The sequence below is a fragment of the Narcine bancroftii genome, chromosome 9 (assembly GCF_036971445.1).
Source record: "Narcine bancroftii isolate sNarBan1 chromosome 9, sNarBan1.hap1, whole genome shotgun sequence".
Taxonomy (NCBI): Eukaryota; Metazoa; Chordata; class Chondrichthyes; order Torpediniformes; family Narcinidae; genus Narcine; species Narcine bancroftii.
In genome coordinates this window covers 55443882-55459484 of record NC_091477.1, presented here as the reverse complement: position 1 = coordinate 55459484, position 15603 = coordinate 55443882, and the positions used below count along the sequence as shown (strand labels likewise).

Sequence of the window (15603 nt, the reverse complement as noted above, 5' to 3'; positions counted from 1 at the left end):
TTTGAATCCTGACCTTCAGCATTTCCACCTTCTCCCTGGGCTGAGCGAGCATTCTGCAGGCACTCCAGCTTCCTCTCGCATCCCAAAGGTTGGCAGCGCCTGCACTTGCGAAGTCAGATGATAATGAACCCAACCTTAATGGGCCACTGCAATTTGATCCAATGCATGTGGTGCAATCATTGGGTGGAGGGGAAGGGATACACGGAAGGATAAAATTGGGTGCTGAAAACACCTCAGAGGAACTTGCCGAAAGTTCCCAAGTTAAAAATAAATTTTGGATTTATGGGGGGCCAAATTTGATGCAAATACACAGATTGCCAGGAATATCTGTGGAGAGCTTTTTAAGTTGGTGTTCTCTTGACAGAACTGGGTAAGGTCATGATGTGACACGTTTTACGGAATGGCAGATGTAGGGAAAGAGGATGGTGGGTTGTGGTGGTGGGTCACTAGTAGTGGTGGGTGCGGGGTCAGAGGTGGTGGATACCGGATCAGTAGTGGTGGTGGGTGCAGAGTCAGAGGTGGTGGGTGCCGGGTTAGTAGTAGTGGTGGGTGCTGAGTCAGTGGTGGTGGGTGCTGGGTTAGTAGTACTGGTGGGTGCTGGGTCAGAGGGGATTGGTGCTGGGTCAGGAGTAGTGGTGGGTGCTGGGTCAGTGGCGGTGGGTGCTGGGTCATTGGCGGTGGGTGCTGAGTCAGAGGCGATGGTGCCGGGTCAGTAGTAGTGGTGGGTGCTGGATCAGTAGTAGTGGTGGGTGTTGGATCAGTGGCGGTGGGTGCTGGGTCAGAGGCGATGGGTGCCGGGTCAGTAGTAGTGGTGGGTGCTGGGTCAGTGGCGGTGAATACCGGGTCAGTAGTAGTGGTGGGTGCTGGGTCATTGGCGGTGGGTGCTGGGTCAGAGGCGATGGGTGCCGGGTCAGTAGTAGTGGTGGGTGCTGGATCAGTGGCGGTGGATACCGGGTCAGTAGTAGTGGTGGGTGCTGGGTCATTGGTGGTGGGTGCTGGGTCATTGGCGGTGGGTGCTGGTTCAGAGGCGATGGGTGCTGGGTCAGTAGTAGTGGTGGGTGTTGGGTCAGTGGCGGTGGGTGCTGGGTCAGTAGTAGAGGTGGGTGCTGGGTCATTGGCAGTGGGTGCTGGGTCAGAGGCGGGTGCCGGGTCAGTAGTAGTGGTGGGTGCGGGGTCAGAGGTGGTGGATACCGGATCAGTAGTGGTGGTGGGTGCAGGGTCAGAGGTGGTGGGTGCCGGGTTAGTAGTAGTGGTGGGTGCTGAGTCAGTGGTGGTGGGTGCTGGGTTAGTAGTACTGGTGGGTGCTGGGTCAGAGGGGATTGGTGCTGGGTCAGGAGTAGTGGTGGGTGCTGGGTCAGTGGCGGTGGGTGCTGGGTCATTGGCGGTGGGTGCTGAGTCAGAGGCGATGGTGCCGGGTCAGTAGTAGTGGTGGGTGCTGGATCAGTAGTAGTGGTGGGTGTTGAATCAGTGGCGGTGGGTGCTGGGTCAGAGGCGATGGGTGCCGGGTCAGTAGTAGTGGTGGGTGCTGGGTCAGTGGCGGTGGATACCGGGTCAGTAGTAGTGGTGGGTGCTGGGTCATTGGCGGTGGGTGCTGGGTCAGAGGCGATGGGTGCCGGGTCAGTAGTAGTGGTGGGTGCTGGATCAGTGGCGGTGGATACCGGGTCAGTAGTAGTGGTGGGTGCTGGGTCATTGGTGGTGGGTGCTGGGTCATTGGCGGTGGGTGCTGGGTCAGAGGCGATGGGTGTTGGGTCAGTGGCGGTGGGTGCTGGGTCAGTAGTAGAGGTGGGTGCTGGGTCATTGGCAGTGGGTGCTGGGTCAGAGGCGGGTGCCGGGTCAGTAGTAGTGGTGGGTGCTGGGTCAGTGGCGGTGGGTGCTGGGTTAGTAGTACTGGTGGGTGCTGGGTCAGAGGGGATGGATGCTGGGTCAGTAGTAGTGGTGGGTGCTGGGTCAGTGGCGGTGGGTGCTGGGTTAGTAGTACTGGTGGGTGCTGGGTCAGAGGGGATGGGTGCTGGGTCAGTAGTAGTGGTGGGTGCTGGTTCAGTGGCGGTGGATGCTGTGTCAGTGGCAGTGGGTGCCAGGTCAGTAGTAGTGGTGGGTGCTGGGTCATTGGCGGTGGGTGCTGGGTCAGAGGCGGGTGCCGGGTCAGTAGTAGTGGTGGGTGCTGGGTCATTGGCTGTGGGTGCTGGGTCAGAGGTGATGGGTGCTGGGTCAGAGGTGATGGGTGCTGGGTCAGTGGCGGTCGGTGCCAGGTCAGTAGTAGTGGTGGGTGCTGGGTCATTGGCGGTGGATGCTGGGTCAGAGGCGATGGGTGCTGGAGAACAACATCTGGTTGTGTAAAGCCAAGAACAGCCACTAATTGGTGAGTTGCTTCTTCAGATCCATATACTGTCCCTACCCTAAGCTCTGGTCTGTGCTTTCAAATAATGCTTTCCCCCATTACAACAGACTCAGTAATGTTGTTATATTTTTATTACTTTTGCAGAAATGTGACAGCAAAAGTATCTGTGCATCGTAACTGTGCACGTCAGCCCATCAGCAATGGATTGGTGTGGGTGAAATTCTGAACCCCTCAAGCCACATCTCAGGGTCTTTTGGGAGGTAGACTGTTAATTGAACCTACTATTTTATATGGGGAACAAAGTGTCTTGAGTTCAATGATCCTTGTATTTGTCCAATTTGTTACATTCCCTTAGTTTAGCTCTGTTTATTTATTTATTTATATAGCACATTTAAATTGACCAAACTGCAGTACAGATCAAAAAGACATCACAACTAGGTAACTATTTAAAGTCCAGAATAAAACGATTATAAGAGGTTAGAACACAAGGTAACCATCAGATGCATGAGGAGGACTCAAAACACTAGTGAGTAAAAGTACATCTTCAATCTGGATATAGAGTTGATGGAAGCGGTTGATTTGAATGTTGTTCCTCAGTTTGGGGGCTGCGATCTCTGGGTTGACGATTTGAGCGCGGAACAGCCAACCGGCCCAAGTTAGCCAACCTGAGGGGTCTGGAAGTGGAATAAGGAATTGGGAGATCCATAATACAAGAGGGGGCTAGCCCATTAAGGGCTTTATAGACAAACAGGAGAACCTTAAAATCAATTCTGAGCTGTACTGGGAGGCAATGGAGGGAGGCCAGATTAGGACTGATAGGGCCCTCTTCTTGGCTTGTGTCTCAAGCCTGACTACCGTATTTTGTGCCAGATGCAGACGGGATAATGACGACTGACTAATTCCCATGAAAAGAAAGTTAGAATAGTCTAAACGGGGGAATATAAGGGCATGGATAACTTTCTAAAGATCTTTAAATGAAAACAGTAATTTGATTTTGGCAATAGTGTGAAGCTTTTACTCTTGTGTTAACTTGTGTGTTGAACTTGAAGGTGGAATCAAATATCACACCAAGGGTTGAATGAGAGTGGATAAATTACCACTATTGATAATCTTGGCAGAATTAGGAAGACTAATAGGAGAACCTCAACTTACCCTCGTTTAGCTGTAAGAAGTTTTGAGCCATCCAACAACTTTATGTCCTGTAGACAATTAGTGAGGCTGGCTGTCTTTGATTGGTTGTTAGGCTTCAAGTGGAGGGAAAGCTGAGTATTATTAGCATAGCTGTGGAGAGAGATGCCGTGTTTTTGAATATGACCAAGGGGAATGTTTAAAGAAAAGAGAATGGGGCCTAGAATAGACCCTTGTGGGACCCCTCAGGAAAGGGTAGCTGAGCAGGATGAAAATTTGCTGAGAAAGTCCTATCATTAAGATATGATTTGTACCTCTGTACAAGGACTGCCTAAAGAAATCTCTTGGTGCCTGCCACATTGACCACCGCCAGTGGGCTGATATCACCTCAAACCGCGCATCTTGGCGGCTCACAGTTCGGCGGGCAGCAACCTCCTTTGAAGAAGACCGCAGAGCCCACCTCACTGACAAAAGACAAAGGAGGAAAAACCCAACACCCAACCCCAACCAACTAATTTTCCCCTGCAACTGCTGCAACCGTGTCTGCCTGTCCCACATCGGACTTGTCAGCCAAAATCGAGCCTGCAGATGACGTGGACTTTTACCCCCTCCATAAATCTCCGTCCGCAAAGCCAAGCCAAAGAAAAGAAGAAAGAAGATATGCCAATTCAAGACATTGACACTGACCCCATACTGGAGATGGTCTATTAAAATAGTGTGATCCACAGTATCAAACGCTGCGCTAAGGTCCAGAAGAATTAGAATGGTGGACCCACCTTAGTCAGTAGAAAGGAGGACTTTTAGTAAGGCTTGCTCTGTGCGGCAGTGGGCCTTATAACCTGACTGAAATCTTTCTGATAGGTTTTTTTTTTACATAGGTAGGGCTAAGAACATCTTTTTCAAGGGGCTTTGATAGGAATGGAAGATTAGAAAGAGGTCTGTAATTTTTGGGTGTGGTGGGGACCAGGTTGGGTTTTTCAGGAGGGGCTGGACCACGGCCTGCTTGAAACAAATTGGAACAGTGCCAGTGGCCATGGAACTGTCAATAGAGGATGCTAGGACTGGCTATGTCGAAAACATCCCTCAGGAGGAAAGCAGGGTTAACATCGAGGAGTCAGGTTGTAGGTTTCATGGAGGACACAATCTTTCCAAGGGTGGGTAGTGTGATGGGGCTAAATCAGTCCAGGTTAGATGAACAGAGCTGTGGTACAGTTAGGTTACGGGTGGGGGAGGGGGGAGGATGTTTTTCCTGATGCTCTCAATTTTTTAATTCTTCGCATTTGGTAAGAGATGCAACAGAGTTGGTATTGGGTGCGGGACCAGTGACTGAGTTGAAGGTACTGAACAAGACCTTGGGATTATTAGGTTGGCAAAATATTTTCTTCTTTCGGCCTTTACCGCTTTATGTGTATGTGCAGGTTATTTTTCAAAATTTTGAGGGTAATTTGTAATTTATCCTGCTTTCACTTTCGTTCAGCTACCCTGCACTCTCTCCGCAGGGCTTTGGTGGTAATATTAAGCGCAGTCTGAAGCTTAAGTTTTTTTTCCTTTTAAGTGGGGCCACAGTGTTCAGGATAGAAGAACAGGTGGTATTAAATAGGAAAGCAAGTTCCTCAGTGTGGAGGTGGGGAGGGGACACCTCAATCATGGAAGTATTTGGAGCCGCTATAAGGGCCTCTGATAACTTATTAGCAGTCCAAGAGTTAATGTAACGGGAGTAGCCTATAGGAAGACAAGATTTATTAGGGAGCAAGGCAGGGATAGGCCGAAAGTAACAGCTATATGGTCTGACACACAGGTATCAATTAATGCCAAGTTGCTAATTGATAAATCGGATGACAGAACTAAGTCGAGAGTATGGCCTAGCTTATGAGTGGATCCAGTTGAAAACAGTTCTAAGTCAACTAAATGCATAAAATCACTTAGTTGGATACACACATGGATACTGAGGTCACCAAGAATCAGAACTTGACTGATACCTGGTTGAAACTTGTTCTGAATGTCTCTCTTATCTTTTTAATAATGATGATATGATTTCTTTTAAAACTATGAATTGTAGATCTTTTGCTTTTACACAGGCAGTCAATCAATTAGTTCCACTATGCACACAAGGTGTCAACATCTCCCTGAAGCTGATTACCTGTAAAAGGCAAATCAAGCAGGGCTGCACAGACCATGAGGAGAGGTTACATCAGTAGGACACACCACCAGCTGCCACATTTTTCTGCCAATGTTTACCCACGCCCTCCGCCAAGCTTCACAAACAACAGGGATACAATGATGAAACTGAACCTTTTATCACCTTGCATTACACGTTCACAAATATGAGGATGGAAAAAACAGATGGACACAGACCAAGCCTTTGTTCTCTACCTGGATGCACTCATTGTGAGAGCCGAATTAAATTAGAACGTGAAAGAATGCCATTCAGGGATATCTTGTAGCACAGAAACAGGCTGTTAACCCCATTCACTCCATGCTGCCCATCAACCATCCACCTTCACCAATTCCATTCTGTTTTCTCCACATTCCCATCAACTCCCCACAGATTCCACCACCCGGCCATGCATTAGGGTCAATTTACCTCGGGAGCCTCAATGTGGTGGGGATGTGGGAGGAAACTGGAGCACCCGGAGGAAACCCACACAGTCAGAAGGAAGAGGTGCCAACTCTGCTTTCTTGTTGGCGAGGGAAAGTGTTTTTGAATGAGTTCACATCAAGGGCTCATATTCTCTCCCTTTGCTCTCTTTCCCTGACCAACTATTGGCCAATGTTCCACAACTTGAGTACAAGCAGAGGAGGAACAGTGGCATGTAGTATGGTCATTATATATAAGTCCAATGCTCAACCAGATTATGTGCCTACACACTTTGCATTCAGGTTCAAAAGACAAGGATGCAGAACAAGCACCTGACTAATTTTATCTTCCCAGCATTTTGTTAGATCAAGAATCCTTTGTGTTCTAATTCAGGGATCAGTAAACTCAACACCATCTGAAGTTGAAGCTTATTGTTGCACGTATCAAGATATAGAAAAGAGGCTGCTTTGCGAGCAGACCAGTAAACAGCTACATCCTACAGTAAAACCCCATTAGAACGCGGTTGTTGGGGTCCAAGATTTCATACCGCATTACATCTGAGTCACGGAACAGATGCACATATGTCAGAGTGCCCACGGATAATCAAACCCAAATATTACCAGTTTTCGAAGAATCCGCGATCTATTACTGGCAATTTCAATGAAAGAAAGCAAGCGCATTCTTTTAATATTGGTATTCTGAATTTTAATTAATTTAATTGCAAAGTTTGGTTTCCACAGACACCAGCGCTATAAGTGATTCCGCGGATTAATGAATCACGTTCTAACGAGGTTTCACTGTATATGGTTTTTAGACTGCAGGCCTGTAGCAGAACAATCGTGGAATTTTGCCACCACACGGGCCATCTAAAAAGGAGCATGCAGGAATTTGGAGTCAATTGCTGCCCCGCGATTTATCCTCCAGGACCCCTACGACTTTTTGGAGGAAGCCTGAAGTGTAAATTGTACCGGAAAAATTCTTTGATGGTCATCCCCTCCACTGCACATCCAGCACCCCCCCACCCCTCCCCCCCACCATCCCGGGACTGTTGCACTCAGGCACTTGCAGTCTAAAAAGGCACCCATTGTGAACAACTGCACGGGCAGTAATTATGTTAATTGTTTCTGTGATTTTCCTGACATTGCAATGTAAAAACCATAAATGAATGCAAAAGTATAGAGTTCCCGAGAAAGACTGATAGTACAGAGTGAAGGAAACATAATTCTACCATTTTTGGGTTCTTTCAGGAGTCTGGGACATGTGGATTTTCTATCTACCTAATATTTTTAAATCTACAAACATACCATAGATAAAATAGAAAACCCAGTGTTCAAATAAAAGACAGATAGATAATTTAAGATGATTGTTTGACAAGGCAGTCAGACACGAGCTGGCTATTTTGTTTGATCCTTTATGTAGCTGATTAGACTTATCTGAACACTTGATAAGAAGCTGCTTTTGCTAAGCAACAACATTTTTTGCAAATGCTCTGTGCATTCTAAACAGACCTGCATTGATTCGAGTTAACAAAGTAGTGACATCGTTTAATTTTCATTATCTACCAATTACTCTGGGTTCTGCACACAAAAGAAGTAATACTTTTATTAACAACTCAGTCTGCTATCTTGTGCAGAACTGCACGTTGGTGAGGTGTGCACATCCATTGATTTCAATATTGGAGATGACAGCTTGTAAATATTTATTTTAAGGCAATAAAGATATTTCTTTATGCTCTCCACAAACTGTTTGAGGAAGTCTTAGCCTGTGTGGCATTCTACTGATTTTCTCATGACTACATTCCAGGCAGAAGCCTGACGACCAGCACCTCTAGGTTCAAGAACAGTTTCTCCCCAACAGCTGTCAGTTGAACGTCCCCCTGTTACGCTAATCATGGAATGTCGATACACTACAGAAGTTTGAATTGTCTGGATTCTGAGACATTCTGAGATTTTCTGCTTATTCCTTGCACAGTTTAGCTTGTTTCCATCCGCTACCTGTTTACACAGTTCTTTATTGGCTTCCATGCTTACGCTGGTTACAGTTTTTTTTTGCACTACCAATTAGTGGTAATTCTGCGGTGCCTGCAGGAAAAAGGAACCTCAGGGTTGTACATGATGTCATGTACATATTCTGACAATAAATCTGAAACATCAGCTATATTTCTTTATCTCCTATGGAGTCGGCAAGTGCAACGACAATGGGCGCCTCCTGTTGGAGCTCTGCGCAGAACAGCGGCTTGTCATTACAAACACCCTTTTTCAGCAGAGGGACAGCCTTAAGACTACCTGGATGCATCCCCGATCCAAACACTGGCACCTCCTGGACTACGTCCTGGTGAGAGAAAGAGACAAACGAGATGTGCTCCACAGCAGGGTCATGCCCAGCGCGGAATGTCACACTGACCCCTGGCTGGTTCGTTGCAAGCTCAATCTTCACTTCAAGCCAAACCCCAGGAACAGTAGAACCCCTAGAAAGAGGTTCAATGTTGGAAACCTGCAGTCAGACAAAGTGAGAGGAAACTTCCAGGCAAACCTCAAAGCAAAGCTCGACGATGCAATCCGCCTCACGGACTCGTCCCCTGAAACCCTCTGGGATCAGCTGAAGACTACCAGACTGCAATCCACTGAAGAGGTACTGGGCTTCTCCTCCAGGAAAAACAAGGACTGGTTCGACGATAACAGCCAGGAAATCCAAGAGCTGCTGGCAAAGAAGCGAGCTGCCCACCAGGCTCACCTTACAAAGCCGTCCTGTCCAGAGAAGAAACAAGCCTTCCGTCGCGCATGCAGCCATCTTCAGCGCAAACTCCGGGAGATCCAAAATGAGTGGTGGACTAGCCTCGCCAAGCGAACCCAACTCAGCGCGGACATTGGCGACTTCAGGGGTTTCTACGAGGCTCTAAAGGCTGTGTACGGCCCCTCACCCCAAGTCCAAAGCCCGCTGCGCAGCTCAGACGGCAAAGTCCTCCTCAGAGACAAGATCTCCATCCTCAACCGATGGTCAGAACACTTCCAATCTCTTTTCAGTGCCAACCGCTCAGTCCAAGATTCCGCCCTGCTCCAGCTCCCTCAACAGCCCCTAAGGCTAGAGCTGGATGAGGTCCTCACCCAGGATGAGACATATAAGGCAATCGAACAACTGAAAAGTGGCAAAGCAGCAGGTATGGATGGAATCCCCCCAGAGGTCTGGAAGGCTGGCGGCAAAACTCTGCATGTCAAACTGCATGAGTTTTTCAAGCTTTGTTGGGACCAAGGAAATCTGCCTCAGGACCTTCGTGATGCCATCATCATCACCCTGTACAAAAACAAAGGCGAGAAATCAGACTGCTCAAGCTACAGGGGAATCACGCTGCTCTCCATTGCAGGCAAAATCTTCGCTAGGATTCTCCTAAATAGAATAATACCTAGTGTCGTCGAGAATATTCTCCCAGAATCACAGTGCGGCTTTCGCGCAAACAGAGGAACTACTGACATGGTCTTTGCCCTCAGACAGCTCCAAGAAAAGTGCAGAGAACTAAACAAAGGACTCTGCATCACCTTTGTTGACCTCACCAAAGCTTTCGACACCGTGAGCAGGAAAGGGCTTTGGCAAATACTAGAGCGCATCGGATGCCCCCCAAAGTTCCTCAACATGATTATCCAACTGCACGAAAACCAACAAGGTCGGGTCAGATACAGCAATGAGCTCTCTGAACCCTTCTCCATTAACAATGGCGTGAAGCAAGGCTGTGTTCTCGCACCAACCCTCTTTTCAATCTTCTTCAGCATGATGCTGAACCAAGCCATGAAAGACCTCAACAATGTTTACATCCGGTACCGCACGGATGGCAGTCTCTTCAATCTGAGGCGCCTGCAAGCTCACACCAAGACACAAGAGAAACTTGTCCGTGAACTACTCTTTGCAGACGATGCCGCTTTAGTTGCCCATTCAGAGCCAGCTCTTCAGCGCTTGACGTCCTGCTTTGCGGAAACTGCCAAAATGTTTGGCCTGGAAGTCAGCCTGAAGAAAACTGAGGTCCTCCATCAGCCAGCTCCCCACCATGACTACCAGCCCCCCCACATCTCCATCGGGCACACAAAACTCAAAACGGTCAACCAGTTTACCTATCTCGGCTGCACCATTTCATCAGATGGAAGGATCGACAACGAGATAGACAACAGACTCTCCAAGGCAAATAACGCCTTTGGAAGACTACACAAAAGAGTCTGGAAAAACAACCAACTGAAAAACCTCACAAAGATTAGCGTATACAGAGCCGTTGTCATACCCACACTCCTGTTCGGCTCCGAATCATGGGTCCTCTACCGGCATCACCTACGGCTCCTAGAACGCTTCCACCTGCGTTGTCTCCGCTCCATCCTCAAAATTCATTGGAGCGACTTCATCCCTAACATCGAAGTACTCGAGATGGCAGAGGCCGACAGCATCGAGTCCACGCTGCTGAAGATCCAGCTGCGCTGGGTAGGTCACGTCTCCAGAATGGAGGACCATCGCCTTCCCAAGATCGTGTTATATCGCGAGCTCTCCACTGGCCACCGTGACAGAGGTGCACCAAAGAAGAGGTACAAGGACTGCCTAAAGAAATCTCTTGGTGCCTGCCACATTGACCACCGCCAGTGGGCTGATATCGCCTCAAACCGTGCATCTTGGCGCCTCACAGTTCGGCGGGCAGCAACCTCCTTTGAAGAAGACCGCAGAGCCCACCTCACTGACAAAAGACAAAGGAGGAAAAACCCAACACCCAACCCCAACCAACCAATTTTCCCCTGCTTCCGCTGCAACCGTGTCTTCCTGTCCCGCATCGGACTTGTCAGCCAAAATCGAGCCTGTAGATGACGTGGACTTTTACCCCCTCCTTAAATCTTTGTCCGCGAAGCCAAGCCAAAGAAAAAATGGACGCTGAAAAGACCGGCTGAGATCCTCCAGCATTTTGGTGCGTTTTACTACAAAAGGGCAGTCTGCCCTATTGGAACACCACTTTTGTTTCCTCTTGCACTGTGATAACTGTAACTATATGTTACCTCTCTTTTGTGCTTCTTATAAATTTAACATATGTTATTGCTTTTAAAAAAAAACACTTATTCCATTGCACCAAGAAAGAATTTTGATGCACAATTACATAGATATACATGACTGATTTTCATCAAACAAATTAGTTTATTTGTCACATTTTACCTGGTGCAATGAGATGGGTTCTTCTGTGAGCAGTCTAATGGGTTAGCTCTAACATTCATACAGCCACATAACGGTCTGTGGTGTGCGATTTCACACTCCTGTGCCTTCTCCCCAAAAGGAGGGAGAAGAGAGTGTGTCTGGGGAGTGATAGCACAGTGCAGGCCCTTTGGTCCATGATGTTGTGCAGACCAATATATATTAAACCCTCCCTACCTCAGGACCATATGTCTGTTGATGAACTTTTCAAAAGCCCCTATTGCTCCAGCCTCCACCACCACCCCTGGCAAGGCACTCCAGGAACCCACAACTCTGTGTTAAAAAACCTTACCCTGATGTCTCCCGTAAAATTCCCTCCCTTCACTTTGTACAGATGTCCTCCGGTGTTTGCTACTCCCACCTTGGGAAAAAAATGCAGGGTGTCCACCCTATCTGTGCCTCTCATAATCTTGTAGACCTCTATCAAGTCTCTTCTCATCCTGCTTCACCCCATAGAGCAAAGTCCCAGCTCTGCTCACCTTGCCTCATAAGACATGTTCTCCAATCCAGGCAACATCCTGGTCAATCTCTTCTGCACCCTCTCCATAGCTTCCACATCCTTCCTATAATGAGGTGACCAGAACTGAACACAATACTCCAAGTGTTCAGAGATTTATAGAGCTGCAACATAACCTCCTGACCTCAATCCCCTGACTAATGAACCCCAGCATCCCATGGGCCTTCTTAACTATCCTCTCAACCTGCACGGCAACCTTGAGAGATTGATGGATTTGGACCCCAAGCCATCACAGCTCTTCAGGGTAAATCATAGAACAGCATGGTTGTAAACTAACACTCCATCTACGTTGCCCTTTCAAATGCTTCACGCTTTAATTCAGGAATTTAAATATGGAGTAAAACACCTTTAAGACATTCCACGCCAGAACCAGTAGAAGTAGCTAATCATCCTCCTAAAAGCTTCAATCTCATCACACTGGAATAATATCCATTTAAAAATCACTGCAACACTCAGACAACATAAAATGTTACAGCACAGAAAACAGGCCATTCAGTCCTTCTAGACTGTGCTGACCTCTATTCTGCTAGTCCCACTGACCTGCTCCCAGTCCATAACCCTCCAGACCTCTCCCATCCATGCATCTATCCAATTTATTATTAAAAATTAAGATCGAGCCCACATTCACCACATCAGATGGCAGTTCATTCCACACTCCCACCATTTTCTGAGTAAAGAACTTACCTCAAATGTTCACCTAAACCTTTCTCCTTTCATCTTAAAACTATAACCTCTCATATTTATCTCCCTCAATCTAAGTGGAAAGAGCCTACTAACATCTACTCTGTCTATACCTTTCATAATCTTGTAAACCTCTATCAAATATCCCCTCATTCTTCTTCACTCCAAAGAATAAAATCCTAACCTGTTTAATCTTTCCCTCTAACTCCTGAAGACCCAGCAACATCCAAGTAAATCTTTTCTGCACTCTTTTTCCATCTTATTGGAGTAAGGCGACCAGAACTGCGCACAATATTCCAAATTTGGTCTCACCAATTTCTTAAACAACTTCAACATAACATCCCAACTCCTATACTTAATACCTTGATATATAAAGACTAAGATACCAAAAACTTTCTTTAAAACCCTGTTCACCTGCGTTCTCACTTTCAGGGAACAATGTATCTGTATTCCCAGATCTCTCTGCTCCTCCGCACTCCTCAGTGCCTGACCATTTACAATGTATGTCCTACCTTGGTTTTCCCTTCCAAAATGCAACACCAAACTCTTGTCTGCATAAAACTCCATCTGCCATTTTTTTGGCCCATTCTTCCAGTTAGTCCAGATCCCTCTGCAAGCTTTGAAAATCTTCCTTGCTGACACCCCTCTGCAATTGGATCCTTGACTTACTCATCGGAAGACCACAGTCAGTGTGTTCTCTGCTGTATATGGTTATATGGTTATAAGTACAAATTGGAAACAACGTCTCCTCCTCTCTGATTATCAACACAGGCACACCCCAAGGATGCGTGCTTAGCCCATTTCTCTACACATTATACACCTATGACTGTGTGGCCTGGTACAATTCCAATGCTATCTACAAGTTTGCCAATTACACCACATTTGTTGGCAAAAATTACAAACAGCAATGAGGAAGTGTACAGGAGGGAGATAGATCAGCTCGTTGAGTGGTGTCACACCAACAACCTTGCGCTCAATGTCAGCAAAATTAAGGAGATGATATTAGACTTCTGGAGGAAGACAGGAGAACACAATCCAGTCCTCATCAAGGGCCCAGTAGTGGAGAGGGCCAAAACATCAAATTCCTGGGTGTCATCATCTCCAAGGATCTGTCCTGGATCCTCCATGTCAATGCAATCACGAAGATGGCTCACCAGCGGCTATTCTTTGTGAGGTGCTTGAGGAGATTTGGTAGGTCACTAAAGACTCAAAAACTTCTACAGGTGGAACATGGAGATCATCCTGGCTGGTTGCATCACTGCCTGGTATGGAGACGCCAACTTTCAGGGCAAGAAAATACTCCAGAGGGTTGTTAATTCAGCCTGCAACATAATAGGTACCAGACTTCTCTCCATCGAGGATATCTAGATGAGGTTGTGCCTTAAAAAAGCAGCCTCTATCCTCATAGACCCCACCACCACCCAGGCCATGCCCTTGTCACTCTGCCACCATTGGACCATAAAGACCAGTACTCAGCAGCACAAGGACAGTTTCTTCCCACTGCCATAAGATGCCTAAATGATCAATGAACCAAAGACACTGTCTTACTTTTCATGCACAACTATTTTTATCTTTTTATATAATTATATTAGTGTTGTAAGATGGTTATAATATGTATGTTTCCACTATCAAGCTTCTCCAAAACACTGAATTTCATGAGTTGTTCATGACAACAAATTCTGATTCTGACAACGCCTCCTTTCTTTGTGTCATCAGCAGACTTGCTGATCCAATTCTCCACATTATCAGCCAGATCTTTGATATAGACAACAAACAACAATGGTCCCAGCACCGATCCCCGAGGCACACAAGTCTCCAGTTGGAGTTTTCTCCCACACAGCCAATTACGAATCTAGTTTACAGCCATTCTATGGATACCCTTTAAACTAACTCCTATCTGGGGCCTCGTCAAAGACTTTATTAAGTCCATGTAGACAATATCCACAGACTTTCCTTCATCTATCTTCTTGGAAACCCCCTTGAAAAACTTTACAATATTCATTAAACAGACCTACCATGCTGACTATTAATCAGCCCATGGCTGTCCAAATAGCTATATATCCGATCTCTCATAACTCCTTCCAATAATTTACCTGCAACTGATGTCAGGCTCGCCAGCCTATAATTAACCGGTTTATTTTTGGAGCCTGTTTTAAACAATGGGACAACATAAGCTTCCCTCCAATCCTTTGGCACTTCACCCATGGCTAAGGACATTTTGAATATATCAACAAGGGCTCCTGTAATTTTTACATTGGCCCCCTTCAAGGCCTGAGTTAATATCATATCCAGCCTGGGGGATTTATCTACCTTTATTCACTGTAAGGCAGCAAGCACCTCCTCCTCCTTAATCTCCATATATTCCATGACCTTTCTGTTTGACTCCATATGCACTACACCAGTTTCCCGAGTAAATACAGATGGATGCAAAAAAGCTGTTTAAGATCTCCGCTGTTATGTGAGGCTCCACACATATGTTGACCACTCTGATCCCCTAGGGGACCAATTTTGATCCTTACTATCCTTTTGCTCTTAATATACTTGTAGAAACCCTTTGTGTTTACCTTCACATTATCTACCAAAGCAACCTCATGTCTTCTTTTCCCTTCCTGATTTCCTCCTTGAGTATTTTCTTGAATTTTCTTTATTGTTCTAGCACCTCATTTGCTCCTTGTTGCCTGCTGTACACCTTTCCCTCATTCTTTACCAGAATGCCAATATCCTTTGAAAACTAGGGTTCCCTGTGCCTGTTAACTTTGTCTTTAATCCTGACAGGAACATGCAAATTCTAGACTCTTTGAAGGCTGTTCACTTACTGAACACACCTTTGCCAGAAAACAACTTATCCCAATTCACTCTTCCTAGATCCTTTCTCATTTCCACAAAATTTGCCTTCCTCAAATTTAGAATCCCAACTCAAGGACCAGATCTATCCTTTTCCATAAATAACTTGAAATTAATGACATTATGGTGACTGGACCCAAAATGTTCATCTATGCATACCTCTGTCACCTGACCTGTCTTATTCACCAATAGGAGATCAAGTATTGCATCCTCTTGTGTTGGTACCTCTATATATTGATTTAGAAAACTTTCCTGAACACATTTGACAAACTTCAGCCCATCCAGCCCTTTTACAGTATGGGAGTCCCA

General features: G+C 46.5%; 1 protein-coding gene across 1 annotated transcript; it reads right to left on the bottom strand.

Annotated features, from left to right (window-relative positions):
* Positions 1 to 393: 393 nt before the first annotated feature.
* Positions 394 to 8068, bottom strand: LOC138743548 (proteoglycan 4-like). The gene is given in 5 exon segments (XM_069899044.1): positions 394 to 1401; positions 1404 to 2311; positions 2833 to 3012; positions 5607 to 5630; positions 7870 to 8068. Coding segments are annotated over 5 exon segments (2319 nt in total).
* Between the last annotated feature and the right edge of the window lie 7535 nt (positions 8069 to 15603).